The 15,309-nt window shown below is 39.0% G+C and overlaps 1 protein-coding gene across 14 annotated transcripts in view; it reads left to right on the forward strand.

Annotated features, from left to right (window-relative positions):
• TNRC6A (trinucleotide repeat containing adaptor 6A) overlaps positions 1–15,309 on the forward strand; it is a 206,973-nt gene that overhangs the window by 30,453 nt on the left and 161,211 nt on the right. For all 14 annotated transcript variants that reach the window (XR_012035613.1, XR_012035614.1, XR_012035615.1 and 11 more), the window contains exon 2: positions 3,211–3,336. Coding sequence is in view for 11 of the 14 variants with exons in the window: in XM_072836208.1 (XP_072692309.1) it covers positions 3,257–3,336 (80 nt within the window). In the remaining 3 variants the exon portion in view is untranslated. The remainder of the gene's footprint in view (positions 1–3,210; positions 3,337–15,309) is intronic.

Here is a 15,309-nt window from a genome sequence, read left to right on the forward strand (position 1 = left end):
ATGTCTGGGTGGCTCAGCAGTTGAGCGTCTGTCTGCATTTGACTCAGGACGTGATCCCAGGATCCTGGGATCCAGTCCTGCATCCGGCTCCATAAGGAACCTGCTTCTCCCTCTGCCTATTCTCTGCCTGTCTCATGAATAAATTTTTAAAATCTTAAAAAAAAAAAAAAGAATTCCAAAAATATAAAAGGGTGGAAAAGCAGGAAGTTCAAATCCAATTTCCCAGTACCCCAAGGGATATTCCCAATTGACAGATAACTTCTAGGCTATTTTTTTTCTCCATTTTAATAAACTTTTAAAATTCATTTGCAAGCATTTTATGTAGGCTTTTCACATCGATATTCATGGTTGAGGTACAGATGTCACAGTAGGAGAGCCACACCTGGCTTCACATCAGGTTGGCTCCTCCTGCTAAATGACACTTTGTTGCAGTTTTGACGCATCTGTTCTGTCTGGGCAACTCGGCATTCCCTCCAGCTAGAGCATGCTGGGCACCATGCGGAAGTAGCTGAGGTTCATTTGTTCAAAGACAATTCATCCAACACTTCTCTGACTCCATGGAACTTACATTCTAGGCAAGGGGCAAATGATAAAAGAAATAAAATGAGTAGTACGTTAGATGGTGATAGGAGGTATGGAGAAAAAGCAGGGAAGGGGGATGGGAGAGAGGGAACCATGGTTAATTATGGGAAGGAAGGTCCCACGTGGGGAAGTAGAGGATATTGCTATAGAGAATTCAGACATCAGGGAGAATGAATGATGTCCGACTGCTTGCCACAGTATCAATACATCTTGCAAATGCCATAATTGAGCAAAAGAAGCAAGGCAACATGAGAGTCCATTCATATGGAGAACAAAACAGATTCAGGCAACAGGGATCTACCCTCTAAAAGTGAGGACAGCGGTTACTGTGGAGCAGAGAGGGTCCAGAAGAAGACAGTGGGAATTCTGGTAATGTGCTGTCTCTTAACCCAGGTGATGTTAACACTCATACGTTCGGTCTGTGAAAATTCATCAAACTGAACTTTTGAAATGTGTACACTTCCTATATGAATACTGCCTGTCAACAGTTTCGTTATCATTTTTTTTAATTAAAAGATTTTATTTCCTTATTCATGAGAGAACAGAGAAAGAGGCAGAGACACAGGCAGAGGGAGAAGCAGGCTCCCAGGGGGGGGATCCTGATGCGGGACTCTATCCCAAAATTGCAGGATCACGCCCTGGGCCGAAGGCAGATGCTCAACTGCTGAGCCACCCAGGGATCCCTCGTTATCATTTTTAAAATTCAAAATGACCCATCTTATTGGCGATGGCACAACCCCCAGAGGGACCCTCCTTGAAATCCGCTGGCTTGTCTTACTTCTCCACTGCTGGGCACAGTGAAGGGATTCAGTGTGTGTGTGAATATGTGAATGATTGAACAAACACATCCCTATAATCTCCAAAAGATTTTGTATTTAGTCTCCCCCTTAAGCTGATCACATTGGGAAAACAGGAACAATATTGACTTTTACTGTCATTCCTGTGGGTTTTTTTTTAAATCACTTCTGTCTTCCCTCTACTTAAGAATAATAAACGCATTCAGTGGATATTCAGACTAATTTGAGGTTTTAGAGTCAAGAGAGCAAGTAAAATAAGGACGAAAAATGTGTCCGTTGGATTTGGCGATGTGTAGGTTCTTCATGATGGAAGCACTTTTACTCATGTGGAGGCACCAGATGCCAGATCCTAGAGGTTTGAGGAGAAATGGGATACGAAGAAGGGGAAACAGAGCATGCTAACAAATATTTCAAATTCCTTGGCTCTGAAAGTTAGGAGAGAATTATGTGGGGCTGACAATTTTTCTTTAGTGTTCATGTGAGTGTTTATCATAAAAGAAGAGAAAGACTAGCACCTATTTATGTGCTAAGGGAGTGTAAATCAGTCTATAGAAAGAATTTCCTCTATTTATTTCTGCTTTCAATCTTTTGGTCATTCTTATATTCCATAAGTACTTAACTATATACCTGTCATGCCGGCGGCAACAGAGCAAGGAATTAACTAGACAAATCTCTGCCCTTGTGCAGCTCACAAAGGGTCAACAACTGTAAAGTGGATGCAAATTCTGACAAGAAAGACTACTGCTAGTGTTCATAGTCCTAGGCAGGAGTGTGGAAGAGGAGCACCAGGTAGAGGAAGCCAGGTAGAGGGTGGGAGGCTGAAAACAGGTGGTTTCCCAGCCCTCTGATGTGGGCAGAAACCTCAGAGACACCAGCCCTGGGACACAAACCCAGCAGTTGTGAAGGGTGACTTGTGAGGCCTGGAAATAAGACCATGGAGAATCCTGTAGAATCAGGTCTTACACTCAGTAGGCCAGTGTAGAAGGCAAAAACTGTAGTTTCCCTTGAAAACATCTAGGGATGGGGCCTCTGGGTGGCGCAGTCGGCTAAGCAACGGACTCTTGGTTTCTGCTCAGGTTGTGAGATTGAGCCCCAGGTAGGGCTCCACACTCAGCACGAAGCCTACTTGAGATTCTCCCTCCCTCTTCCTTTCTCAATCTGCACCCGCACCCTCACCCCCACTCATGCTTGTTCTCTCTCTCCCTCTCAAATAAATTAATTAAAAACAAAAATGTCTAAGGAAGAAGCTCTGCTGGAAATACTATGCTGTCAAGCTTTCTCTCAGCATCAGTACAAATTTTTGTTTCTTTAGTAGACTATGAGCTGAAGTCATTGTTTGCATTTAGGGACTTTGTATTAAAATTATTTGTATGATTCTCAGCTAATGAGAACCTCAGAGGGTGGGAAGGAAGGTCACAGGATGGAAGGTTTGCACTACAGAGACCAGTGGAGGAGATGATGGGTCTGTTTCCCACCTCACGCTCATTCCTCACTAAATGATGAGGTTTTCCTTCTTGTGCCTTGTCTCTTTCCCTCTCTCTCACTGTTGATTTGGAAGGTGGGTAATTAAATCCTCAATAAGTGAACTCTGTTGTAGTCAAAAGGTTGCAGATGATTATTTTTAATCTTAATAAAAATGCAATCCAACTGTCTTCCCTGCATTCCCATAGGCTTTCTTGAGTGGGGAAGGAAGGGATGAGATTAGTTAACACCCGGGAGTTGCAAATGGGGGTGTGTAAATAGGTAAATATACACCACTGGCTGTGTTTGGGAGGGAAAACTAATTAAAAGTAGAGAATCACTAATATAATGCAACCCCTTCGTTTCTCAGGTGTGAAAACTGAGGACCAGAGAGGTGATGTGATTTGCCTAAAGTCATGCAACTAGTGGCAGAGCCAGGCCTAGAAGCCAGGTGTCCTGGCTCTCAAGACATTCCGCTGCCCGAGGAATGGAACAGGTAGTATCACTCATGCTGGGGGCCATGGGTCAGTCCATTCAGCCCAGAGCTGCCTGGGCTTCCAACTAAGGAAGCCAGAGCAGGGCTGTGGTCACTGAATTGAGATTCAAGGAACATTTCCAGCCTCTGAGACAAATAAGTCACATCCCAAGCAATGCATTAGGACAGAGACTCAGGTGCAGGAGTGAAGAAGGGAGATACCCTCAGAACTGGGGCATTGGTGGCAGGAGCCCAGTTACAAGCTGGGTCCTTACACCTGAAATAATAGCCAAACAGACTGAGCTCCTGAACCGTTAAATCTCTCCAGATTAAGAAAAGAATCCATTGCAGAACCATGCGACCCAGTCTATAGAGAAAGTAGAATTCCTTCGTGGTTGCCATGATATTGTGGTTCCAGAGAGTCCTTTTTCTTGAATTAACCCAGGTATTCACTCCATAATTCAGAGGATGGTTTTGTTAGCAGGACTGTTGATTAGGACAGATAGAGAATCCTTACCTCCACCTTACTTAATCTTTCTATGGTTTCTTTCAGCTACCACCCCCATCCACCATTCATTCTTAGGTACAGCTCATGCTACACTCTACACTCCAGCCCCTTGCCACCTTCCTGGCTTCCACCCTTGTTGCTTAGTCCCTATTTGGAGGCCTCCCTAACCCTTCAGACTTGATGCCTGACACCATCTTCACCTGATTCAACATCTTTCTCTAGTTATACTTCTGTAGTGGACATCGTGTTTGCTTCTCCATCCATCCACCCCACCCCCATAGCAGCAGCAGAAGTAGTTTGGGAAATTAAAAAAGCCTGGTCCACACACTGCCACTGCCACCATATTGAGTTCCACTTCTAGATAATGCTTCTGTCTCTGCACCACTACTCCAGAATTGAATTCCCAGAAGTAAGCACCTGATCACTCGGGTTTATGGCTATTTCTTTAGACCTGACTCCTTCTGCCTCTGCAGTGAGAATTGTGAGAGGAGGCAAATGTCTTCTTTTGCCCTCATGTGAGACCTAATCCCAGTGAATAATTCCCACAGAGGAGATCTGGCACACACAGAATGGAGGGATTCTAGATTAGTGCCGTTTGATAGAATATAATCTAAACCACAAATATAATTTAAAATCTTCTAGTAACCACAGTAAAAAGGTAGGAACAGGTGAAATTAATTTTAATGGTACATTTTATTTAACCCAATATTTCCAAAATTTCATCACATCAACATATATTCAATATAAAAAATCATTAATGAGATGTCGTTCCTTTTTGTTGTTGTTGTTTTAAGTCTTGGAAATCCAGGGTGTATTTTATACTCAGCAGAACTCAATCTAGATGCTAGATTTTCATTGGAAATATTTGATCTGTATTTATATTTACGGTTGAAAAGGTCAAGTCACATACCCAAGCTCTTCTAAGCATGCTTAAAACTTTTTCAATTACTGGACCAAGTACCAGAAAGTGATTTTCCTTTAATGTTCATTTCCACATTGACAAAGCAAATTCATTTTTATTAGAACTATTGTTTGTAGCAAAAGCAGATCAGTGTCAAAATTAGGTCTGTCCAAGTTACATCAATTCACTGACTCATGTCAACTCAGTATTATTAACATGGAATGTAAAGGGGTATTGCATAAATTGAAAACTAAGTTCATTGCTGCCAACAAAACACTCTTTAAGTTTTTCTTGTAGATTTTGCTCATAGTTTACATAATGTTGGTGATTACAATTAAAAATCTTTTACATATATATTCATATGGGAAAATTCGTTAAATCATTCAATAAATCATCGATATATATTATGAGAAGCTTCCATTTCAATGAAAATTCTTGTAGCCTTCTAGCTAGGCTGCAAGGAAGCTTTTTGTGTCCTTAGAGCTTCAAATTTATCTCATTCATATATACTGTGGTATCAGTGAGAAAACATAGATCACCATGTTTTGTCTTTGATTATTAAATATTTGGTAAGAATTCCTGTTGTTTCAAGCAAATCTTGAATTGAAATTTCACAGCACAGTAAGTCTTTGTAGAACCCTTCCGTGACCCAACCAATGAACATAGATACAGAGACAAGATCATCACATTTATTGCTTTCTGTTCCTTTCCAAAGCTGGTGATTCACAGCATTTGAATGTATACACTGAACAATTTTAACAGCTATGTCCATGACACTTTCCACAGAGTCTACTTCTGAAAATGAACACAAATATTTTCAATATATATCATACGGTGGAATGAAGCAATAAGGGAAACATCAGTCTCCTGTTTTGAAATTACAATAAATCCAGATTTTTTTTTTTTTTTTTTTTTTTTTTTTTTTTTTTTTTTTACTGAACATAGCTGGAGCACCATCTGGCGTGATGGAAACTAATTTATTTCATTTCTAACTGAGCTTCTTCTTTGTCAGATGTAAAAAATTTTTTAAAACTCTATGCCACAGTTTATATTTTTAAGCAATTGACAATGTTTCTTCATAAATTTGGAAGACTTTTAAAACGAAATATACTCAGGATGCTTGTCTGGCTCGGTGAGAAGAGCATGTGACTCCTGATCTTAGGGTCATGAGTTCGAGCCCCACATTGGATGGAGAGATGACTTAAATAAATAAACTTAAAAATAAATAAATAAAATAATTAAACTCAGTATTAATTGGGCAGTGTCTTATGGCGTAACTCCGCTAAGGTTTGCTATTGTTTCAAAATTTGAATTTATCTTCAATAAGATCTTTTATTCTTCAGGCAATTGATTGGTGGCTTAATTGAAAACTGTTTACTTTTTATGATATATCTTTTTAGTCTTTCTCTCATGATTTTTTGAGGAACAGCTGCCATACTGTTTTTCACAATGAAAGTACCATTTTGCATGGTACAAGGGTTCCAGTTCCTCATCAACACGTTAGTTTTTGGTAATAGCCAACTTAGTGGGCATGGTGAGGTGAGATCTCGTTGTGATTTTAATTTGCATTTCCCTCCTGACTGGGAAGTGATAGTGGCCATCTTGTCTTGTGTGTCATCAATTCTTCTTTAAAAAAATTCTTTTGAGTATAGTTGACACACAATGTTACATTAGTTTCACGTGTATAACACAGTATTTGAGAAGTTCATACAAGTGTAGCTACGGTGCTAGAACAGTATCATTGGCTATATTCCTTATGTTGTGCCTTTTATTCCTGTAATATATTCATTCCATAATCGGAACCCTGTATCTCCCACCCCTCTTTACCCATTGTACCCATCCCCCACTCCCTCCCCTCTGGCAACCATCAGTTCTCTGTATTTACAGGTATGATTCTGCTTTCTGTTTGTTTATTCTTTTTTATTTAGATTCCACAAATGAATGAAATCATTTAGTATTTGTCTTTCTCAGTCTGATATATTTTACTTAGCATAATACACTCTAGGTCCATCTATGCATCCATGTTGTAGCAAATGGCAAATCTCATCCTTTCTTATGGCTGCATAATATTCAATATCTTGCCTTTTATAAGGAATGCTGTAATAAACACAGGGGTGCATATATCTTTTTTGATTAGTGTTTTTGTTTTCTTTGGGTCATTACCCAATAAAGGAATTGTTGAATGGTATTTCTATTTTTAATTTTTTTAAGGAACCTCCATACTGTTTTTCTCTAGTGGCTGCACCAATTTACATTGGCACCAACAGTGCACAAGGGGTCATTTTTCTCTACATCCTCCTCTACACTTGTTATTTCTTGCCTTTTTGATACCAGCCATTCTGACAGGTGTGAGGTGATATCTCATTGCAGTTCTGATTTGCATTTCCCTGATGATGAGTGATGTTGAGCATCTTTTCATGTATATGTTGGCCATCTGGATGCTTCTTTGAAAAAATATCTATTCATATCCTCTGCCCAATCTTTAATGGAGTTATACGGTTGTTTTTTTTTGTTTTTGTTTTTGTTTTTTTTGGTATTGTGTTGTATAAGTTCTTTATATATTTTGGATATTAACCCCTTATCAGATACATCATTTGCAAATATCTTCTCCCATTCTGTAGGATGCCTTTTCATTTCGTTGATGGTTCCTTTGCTGTGCAGAAGCTTTTTATTTTGATGTAGTTCCAGTAGCTTATTTTTGCTTTTGTTTCCCTTGCCATCAGTTTTTTTGAATGTTGAGAGAAAACCTCTTATCAAATTCATTCTGTGTTTGCTGAAAATGCATCAATATTTTCCACTTTATTATCTTTTTAAATGTTTGTTCTACAACAAATGCAGCATTTTTGTTTTGCTTTGCCCAGCAAATTACAGTTGCCATTCATCATGAAATTTGTGGTTTATCCTCTTTCAATCTCTATATTTTCTTTTTTTTTTTTCCCTCTTCTCATCATAGCACTAGCTTCTGCATCTCCATTTGGTTCTGCGTTCACTGGATGCCTTCGTTTTAAATTTAAAATTAGGGGCAGCCCAGGTGGCTCAGCAGTTTAGCGCCGCCTTCAGCCCAGGGCCTGATCCTGGAGACCTGGGATCGAGTCCCACGTCGAGCTCCCTGCATGAAGCCTGCTTCTCCCTCTGCCCGTGTCTCTGCCTCTCTCTCTCTCTCTGTGTATCTCTCATGAATAAGTAAATAAAATCTTAAAAAAATAAAATAAATTTAAAATTATGTCCCTACATAGAAAAATGATTGGGTTTTATGATAATGAAAATAATAATGGATTTTTATTTAATTACAAGTTGTGGTTTACAAAGATGTCGTGCAACCCATACTGTTTGCACAAATATTCAAGTAATCACGTTGTGGTGTTATGTCAGTGCACAGAAAAGATCATTTAAGCCAAATCATTCCATTGGCACCTAGTAATTCCAGAAACATGCAATAATGGCTGATCTGTAACACTATGTATGCTTTATGTACCTAGCACATGACCTACAATGAATGTAGCAGAAATATTTCATGTGGTGCAATTACTAGAAAGCAATTGTTTGTTTGTCCTACTGATAAAACGGAATTTATATATTTATTTATTTATTTATAAGATTTTACTTATTTATTCATGAAAAACACACAGAGAGAGAGGCAGAGGGAGAAGCAGGTTCCATGCAAAGAGCCTGACGTGGGACTCGATCCCGGGTCTCCAGGATCACACCCTGGGCTGAAGGCGGCGCTAAACCACTGAGCCACCCGGGCTGCTCAAAATGGAATTTAACAGAAAATTCTTACACTGATTTAGTTTTGAAATTTTAAAACTTAAGTAAAACTAAGAATTAATTCTCCACTTACATTAGCCACAGTGAAAATGCTCAGTGGTTACACGTGGCTAGTGGCTACTATATTGGAAAGCACAGTAGAAATACAAAACCACGACAATAAATGGCCTAAGCAATTCTTCTGCTTAGTTTCTTCCATGAAGAAACTTCCCCCATGTGTACCAGAGGGCCGGCAGGAGGGTATCCCTTGCAACATTGTTTACAGTGGTCAGCAACCAGAACAACCCTGATACCTATCAATTGGACTATGACCCAAAAAATTGCAGTGTATCCATTCTAAGGAACTTTATGCCACAGTTTAAAAGATTTTTAGGAGTGCCTGGGTGGCTCAGTACGTTAAGCCTCTGCCTTCAGCTCAGGTCATGATCTTGGAGTCCTGGACTGCACCCCCCCACACACACACACACCATTCCTTCTCTCTTTCTCTCTCTCTTACTCTCTCTCTCTCATAAGTAAATATTTTTTAAAAATAAGAATAAATAAGATAGTTTTTTTTTAACCAGCGCAATTGGGTGGATCAGTCAGCTAAACATCTAACTTGATTTTGGCTTAGGTCATCATCTCAGGGTCATGAGATCGAGCCCTGCATCAGGCTGCATGCTCAATGGAGAATCTGCTTGAGATTCTCTCTCTCAATCTCCATCTGCCACTCCCCCCATACTCTCTGTCTCTCAAACAAATAAATCTTTTTAAAAAATTAAACAGGTATTTACTTAAATCTCCAAGACATATTACAGGTGGGGAGGGGAAAAAGCAAATTGTACAATGTGATATTATTTTTAAAATACCGGGATCCCTGGGTGTCGCAGCGGTTTGGCGCCTGCCTTTGGCCCAGGGCGCGATCCTGGAGACCCGGGATCGAATCCCACGTCGGGCTCCCAGTGCATGGAGCCTGCTTCTCCCTCTGCCTATGTCTCTGCCTCTCTCTCTCTCTGTGTGTGACTATCAATAAATAAATAAATAAATTTATAAAATAAAATTAAAAAATATATTTTTAAAATACCACATTTTGGGGGTGCCTGGGTGGCTCAGTTATTTAGGCCTCCAACCCTTGATTTTGGCTCAGGTCGTGATCTCAGGGTCCTGGGATTGAGCCCTGGATAGGGCTCACTGCTCAGTTGGGGAGTCTGCTTTGCCCTCTCCTAGAGCTCTGTTCCTCCCTCTTGCTCTCTCTCTCTCTGTTTCCCAAATTAAAACAAACAAACAAACAAACAAACAAAAAACACATTTTAAAATTGAGTAGATAGTTGGATAGATAGATACACACCAGGGTGGTTACCTCTGAGTCTCTGTGGAGGGAGAGAGAAAATTTAGACTAACTGGGATTTAATAAGAAGAATACATTAATGTATTACTCATATAATTAAAATTAACTTGGGAGAAAAAGAACTTAAGAGGAAGTCTTGATAAGTGGAAAGATGAGCAAAGACACCAATTAAATAGAATTAACTGCAATACAGATTATACGGTGTCTAAATAAGTGTTATCACATGGTTATAATATTTAGTGCATATGTCAAAAGTAATTCTTCAAAAAGAAGATGCGCAAATTATATGGTGGCCTTTCTGTAAACGGAAAGTGGGAAATGCCAAACAGTGATCAAAACTAATTTATGAGGCTTGCTTCCACCAGTGTTTTGGCTAGCATCCAGGTTCCCCATCAACACTGCTGCTGCATGAAAAGCCTCCAGACCACGGTCTCAGTTGGCATCCAACCCACTGACCTCAACATTTTCCAGTCGTTCCTGTATTTCCATTTTCATATCCACTGTTCTTTTCTTCTGCTTTCTTGATTTCTTAAATATAGACGTTGATTAAGTGGGAACTAGGATCTAAACAACATAACCTTTCTCAGGAAAGAAGAGGCTGTGGAATCTAAATGTCTGGAGTCCTCAATGCACCCTCTTTTTACCTTAGAAAAACCCGATTTCAAATGAATAGATTCCCAACGCCAGTTCTCTGCCCTCCCAGTAGATCCAGTTTACCCCAGGGCCTATAGGACATGGACTGATAAATTTAATCTTTATCCCAAATGACCCTATCTCCACCTGACATTGATTGAGTAAATAGATTAGTCAAGAAAGACAACGAAATCAGCAGAGAGACCAGAGAATCTCCTCAAACTGTATAAACGCGTCCTGAAATTGGAGCTTCTTGGGAGCGTTTGCTTCAAACCATTCCCTAAATTGAAATTGCATTCCACTTCTGTAAGATCACAGCCTTAGAAATGCAGCCTAAGACTGAATTGTGGAAACTATCTAAGTGGAGGATGTGTGTCTATGAATAAAACCGAAATGAATTAATCTATAAAAAGTAGAGCCATAACACCAACAAAGACAACATGACTCACACTGCAAATGACAAGAAGAAAAAGTAAACAAGAGAGCATTACCTTCGGGAAATACAAAACAGGAGGAAAATGATAAGACCTAATAATACAGCAGAAATAAAAAAGACTTAAGCAACCCAATTAAAAACAAAACATTTTAGATTTTTAAAATCCAGCCATATCATGTTTCCAAAGAGGCCAGACTAATAAAAAGCGAATCAAAAATGTTAAGGGGTGGGGTGCCTGGGTTACAGATGTGCCTTCACCTCAGGACATGATCCCAGGGTCCTAGGATGGAGCCCTGCTCAGCGGGGAGCCTGCTTCTCCCTCTCTCTCAGCCTGCCGCTCCCCATGCTGGTTCCCTTTCTCTTTCTCAAATAAATAATTTATTTTTTATTTATTTTTTTTAGTGTTAAGGGGGGAAAAGGGAGGCTGCTCTAGAATACACCAGGAATACAAACATAAACAGGACAGTAATAGCAATTCTAGAGGAAAGAGGACACATAACCAAAGCATTTTAGGCAGAGTGTTATTTTATGGTAGGAAGTAGAATCTCTCTAAAGGATAATAACCTTTTTATGAACGTCTGAAATAAAAAGCAAAGCACTGACAGAAAAAAAAATGATAGAAATTGTCAAAGAGAAATTCTGCTTTGTGTTTTTAAGCCATTCCTACTGTAGTCATCATTTATTTCTATGACATGACCAAAGTAAGGAGGAAAGTCTTACCAGAGTTTTTCCTGATTCCAGGATAATATATGCTGGCTGAGCTCATTATAACTAGTTCAGTAAGAAAAATTAATCTCCTGTGATAAACGTAGCTTACAGCATTAAAGAAGCCAACAAAATTCTCTGCTACAAAAAAATGTAGCAAATGCATTTCCTGTATCAAATGGTTATTGTTTTAAAATGTTAAGTCAACAAGTCCTTAGAATACTAAAACCGATATCTGAACTTAAAGTTCCTTGCCTTTCTTAATTATCAAAGTTAGATCAAAACTTAATTTTATGATGCCAAAAATTCATAAAAGTACAGATTTAACTTAATTTTATGACTAGCATATAAATATTTATTTCATTTTTGTTTTTTCAAAGAAATCTAAGTAGAGGTGCCTGGCTGACTGTCACAGAGCTTGCAACTCTTGATCTTAGGGTTGTGAATTTGAGCCCACATTGGGTGCAGAGATTATTTAAATAAATAAAACTTAAGGGGCGCCTGGGTGACTCGGTAAACTGTCCAACTCTTAATTTTGGCTCAGGTCATGATCTCAGGGTCATGAGATCAAACCCTGCATTGGGCTCTACACTGGGGGTGGAGCCTGCTTTAAATTCTCTCTCTTCCTCTGCTCCTCCTCCCTCATTCATAAATCAATCAGTCAGTCTAAAAAAACACATATCGATGAATAATATCAGGGTAATGAAAAAATCAGAATGCGTAGAATTTTTTAAAAATCACCCCTATAAATTACTTTGGGGAAAAAAGGAAAAAAAAAACCCTTCAGTTTCTGTTTATGTACAAAAGAATACAAATAGAACACTGCCTTTCAAAAACTGATGAGATGTAGGCAACTCAATAATCAGAAGCAAAATCATAATTTTAAGTGCGTTTGTTAAGATAGAATGAAAAGAGAGGCGCCTGAGAGGCTCAGTTATAGTGTCCAACTCTTGATTTCATCTCAGATCATGATCTCAGGGTCATGAGATCAAGTCCCACATTGGGCTCCACACTGGGTGTGATCCTGCTTGAGAGAGAGAGAGAGAGAGAGAGAGAGAGAGAGAGAGAAGAAAGGAAGGAAGGAAGGAAGGAAGGAAGGAAGGAAGGAAGGAAGGAAGGGAGGAAAAGAAATGTTTCTGATAAAAGGGGGTTATGAGGGGTGCCTGGCTGGCTCATTTGGTGGAGCATGCAACTCTTCACCTCAGGATCATGAGTTCAAGCCCCATATTGGGTGGAGAGATTACTTAAAAATGAAATCTTAAAAAAGGGGGGGGGGAATTACAAAAAGACACCTAAAAGGAGTAAAATAGCAGGTAGATGGAATTAAGCATGATAAAAGCAGACATGACAAAGTTAAGCGATATAGAGAAAAAAATGTTAAATAAATACATGACCTGGATCATTGATGAAATCAGTAAAATAAAACTCTAGAGAGATCTATCAAGGAAAATAGAATGCATATTTTAAAATTTCAAAATAAAAAAGTAGGTTTAGCCAGAGATCCAGTTGAGATTTAGAAAGATAGGAGAAAATTTTGTCAATTCTATGCTAATTTTTAAATTAAGTTTTTTAGATTATTTTACGATTTTTTTTTTACCAAGATATATGAGGACCAATGCTTTTTTTTTTTTTTTAAAGGTTTTATTTATTTATTCATGAGAGAGACACACAGACACAGGCAGAGGGAGAAGCAGGCTCCATGCCGGGAGCCCGATATGGGACTTGATCCTGGGTCTCCAGGATCACACCCTAGGCCAAATGCAGCACTAAACCGCTGAGCCACCTGGGCTGCCCAGATGCTTATTAATATACTTCCAAATACTCAGCATTTCCTACATTTCTGAAATATGTTAAGTTTTCTTTAAATAATATCTTATTTAAGATATGATATTTATAAATGAGATTGGTATATAGTTTTTTATAACATGATTTTCAGGTTTTAATGTGGCTTTCACAGAAAAAATGAATGTCTTTTCATTCTCTTTGCTCTAATATAATTTATATAGAAGTAGAATTGTCTGTTAGTGGCTAATTGAAAAAATTCCTCTGAGAAACCCTCAGGGTCTGGTGGATTTGCTACAGGGAGCTGGTTGATATTCTCAGTTTTGTTTCTGTTTATTGTTTGGAGATTTTCATTCAGATTTTCAATTTTTTTTAAAAAGATATATTTATTTGATAGAGAGAGAGAGAGAGAGCACCAACAGGGAGGGGCAAAGGGAGAAGAATCCAAAGCTGACTGCACTGATCACAGAGTCAGATGCAGGGCTTCATCTCACAATGGCGAGATCATAACCTGAGCAGAAACCAAGAGTCAGATACTTAATGGACTGAGCCACCCAGGCACCCCTAGATTCTCTAATTTAATTGCACAAACTTTGGGACGCCTGGGTGGCTCAGTGCTTGAGCCTCTGCCTTCGGCCCAGGGCGTGATCCTGGGGTCCTGGGATCCAGTTCTGATTCGGGCTCTCTGCAGGGAGCCTGCTTCTCCCTCTGCCTGTGTCTCTGCCTCTCTCTGTGTCTTTTATGAATAAATAAATAAAATCTTTAAAGAAAAATAATTGCACAAAGTTTAGCAAGGTACTAAGTATTTTCATTTCTCCTGTATGATGTTCCCCTGTCTGATGGTTTTGTTTCCAAATTCATGAATTTCTTTATTATTTTCTTCCTTCTGACTTCATAGGATAGTTTGTTCTTTTTCTAATTCTGTCAATGGCATACTGAATTTATTTCATTGCCTTCTTTACTAATGTGTTTAAGACTATGTATTTTCCTCTTAACCCAGCATTAGCTGTATGACATAGGTTTTTACCATCTATTAAGCTTTTTTTCATTATTCAAGATACTGGGGGAAATTCTGGTTTACAATTTTTCTTTGATCCCTCCCCACCTCAATGGGTGGTAGGTTTTTCATTATAATTATTTTCTAATCCTTGTTTTGTTGTGAGTTTTCTAGTTTTCTAGCATTGTGATTTGAAAATGGTCTGTACTGTTTGTGCTTTTTTGAATTTTGTTAGGATTTTCTTTGTAGCCTGATATATAGTCTGTTATTGTAAAAATTCCACAGGCTAGGGACACCTGGGTGGCTCACGGGTTCAGGGCGTGATCCCAGGGTTCTGGAATCCAGTCCCGCATCAGGCTCCCTGCATGGAGCCTGCTTCTCCCTCTACCTATGTCTCTGCCTCTCTCTCTGTGTCTCTTATGAATAAATAAAATCTTCACACACACACACACACAAATTCCACAGGCTCATGAAAAGGTTTATCCTCTATATCAGAGTATAGCATCTGATACAAAATGACAAAACCAGCTTTATTAAATATACATTCAGGTTCTTGAAGTTTTTTTTTTTTTTTTAAGATTTTATTTATTTATTCACGACAGACAGAGAGAGAGGCAGAGGGAGGGGCAGGCTCCCTGCGGGGATCCCGGTGTGGAATTCGATTCTGGAACTCCGGGATCACGACCTGATCCAAAGGCAGATGCTCAACCACTGAGCCACCCCGGCATCCCAGGTCCTTGAAGTCTTTATTTTTAATTTCCTTATCTATCAGGGGAGAAACGAACTATAGTTAAGTCTGTTAGTCCTTGGTGTGTGTTGGAAGTTGATACTCTGAATATTTTGATGCTATTTTTGGTTATTTTCTCAATCATTGAAGTTTTAGCCTAAATGTGGAAGGTATGAGCCCTTTGTCATTATAAAATCCCTCCACTGGTCT

The sequence above is a fragment of the Canis lupus genome, chromosome 8 (genome assembly GCF_048164855.1).
Source record: "Canis lupus baileyi chromosome 8, mCanLup2.hap1, whole genome shotgun sequence".
Taxonomy (NCBI): domain Eukaryota; kingdom Metazoa; phylum Chordata; class Mammalia; order Carnivora; family Canidae; genus Canis; species Canis lupus.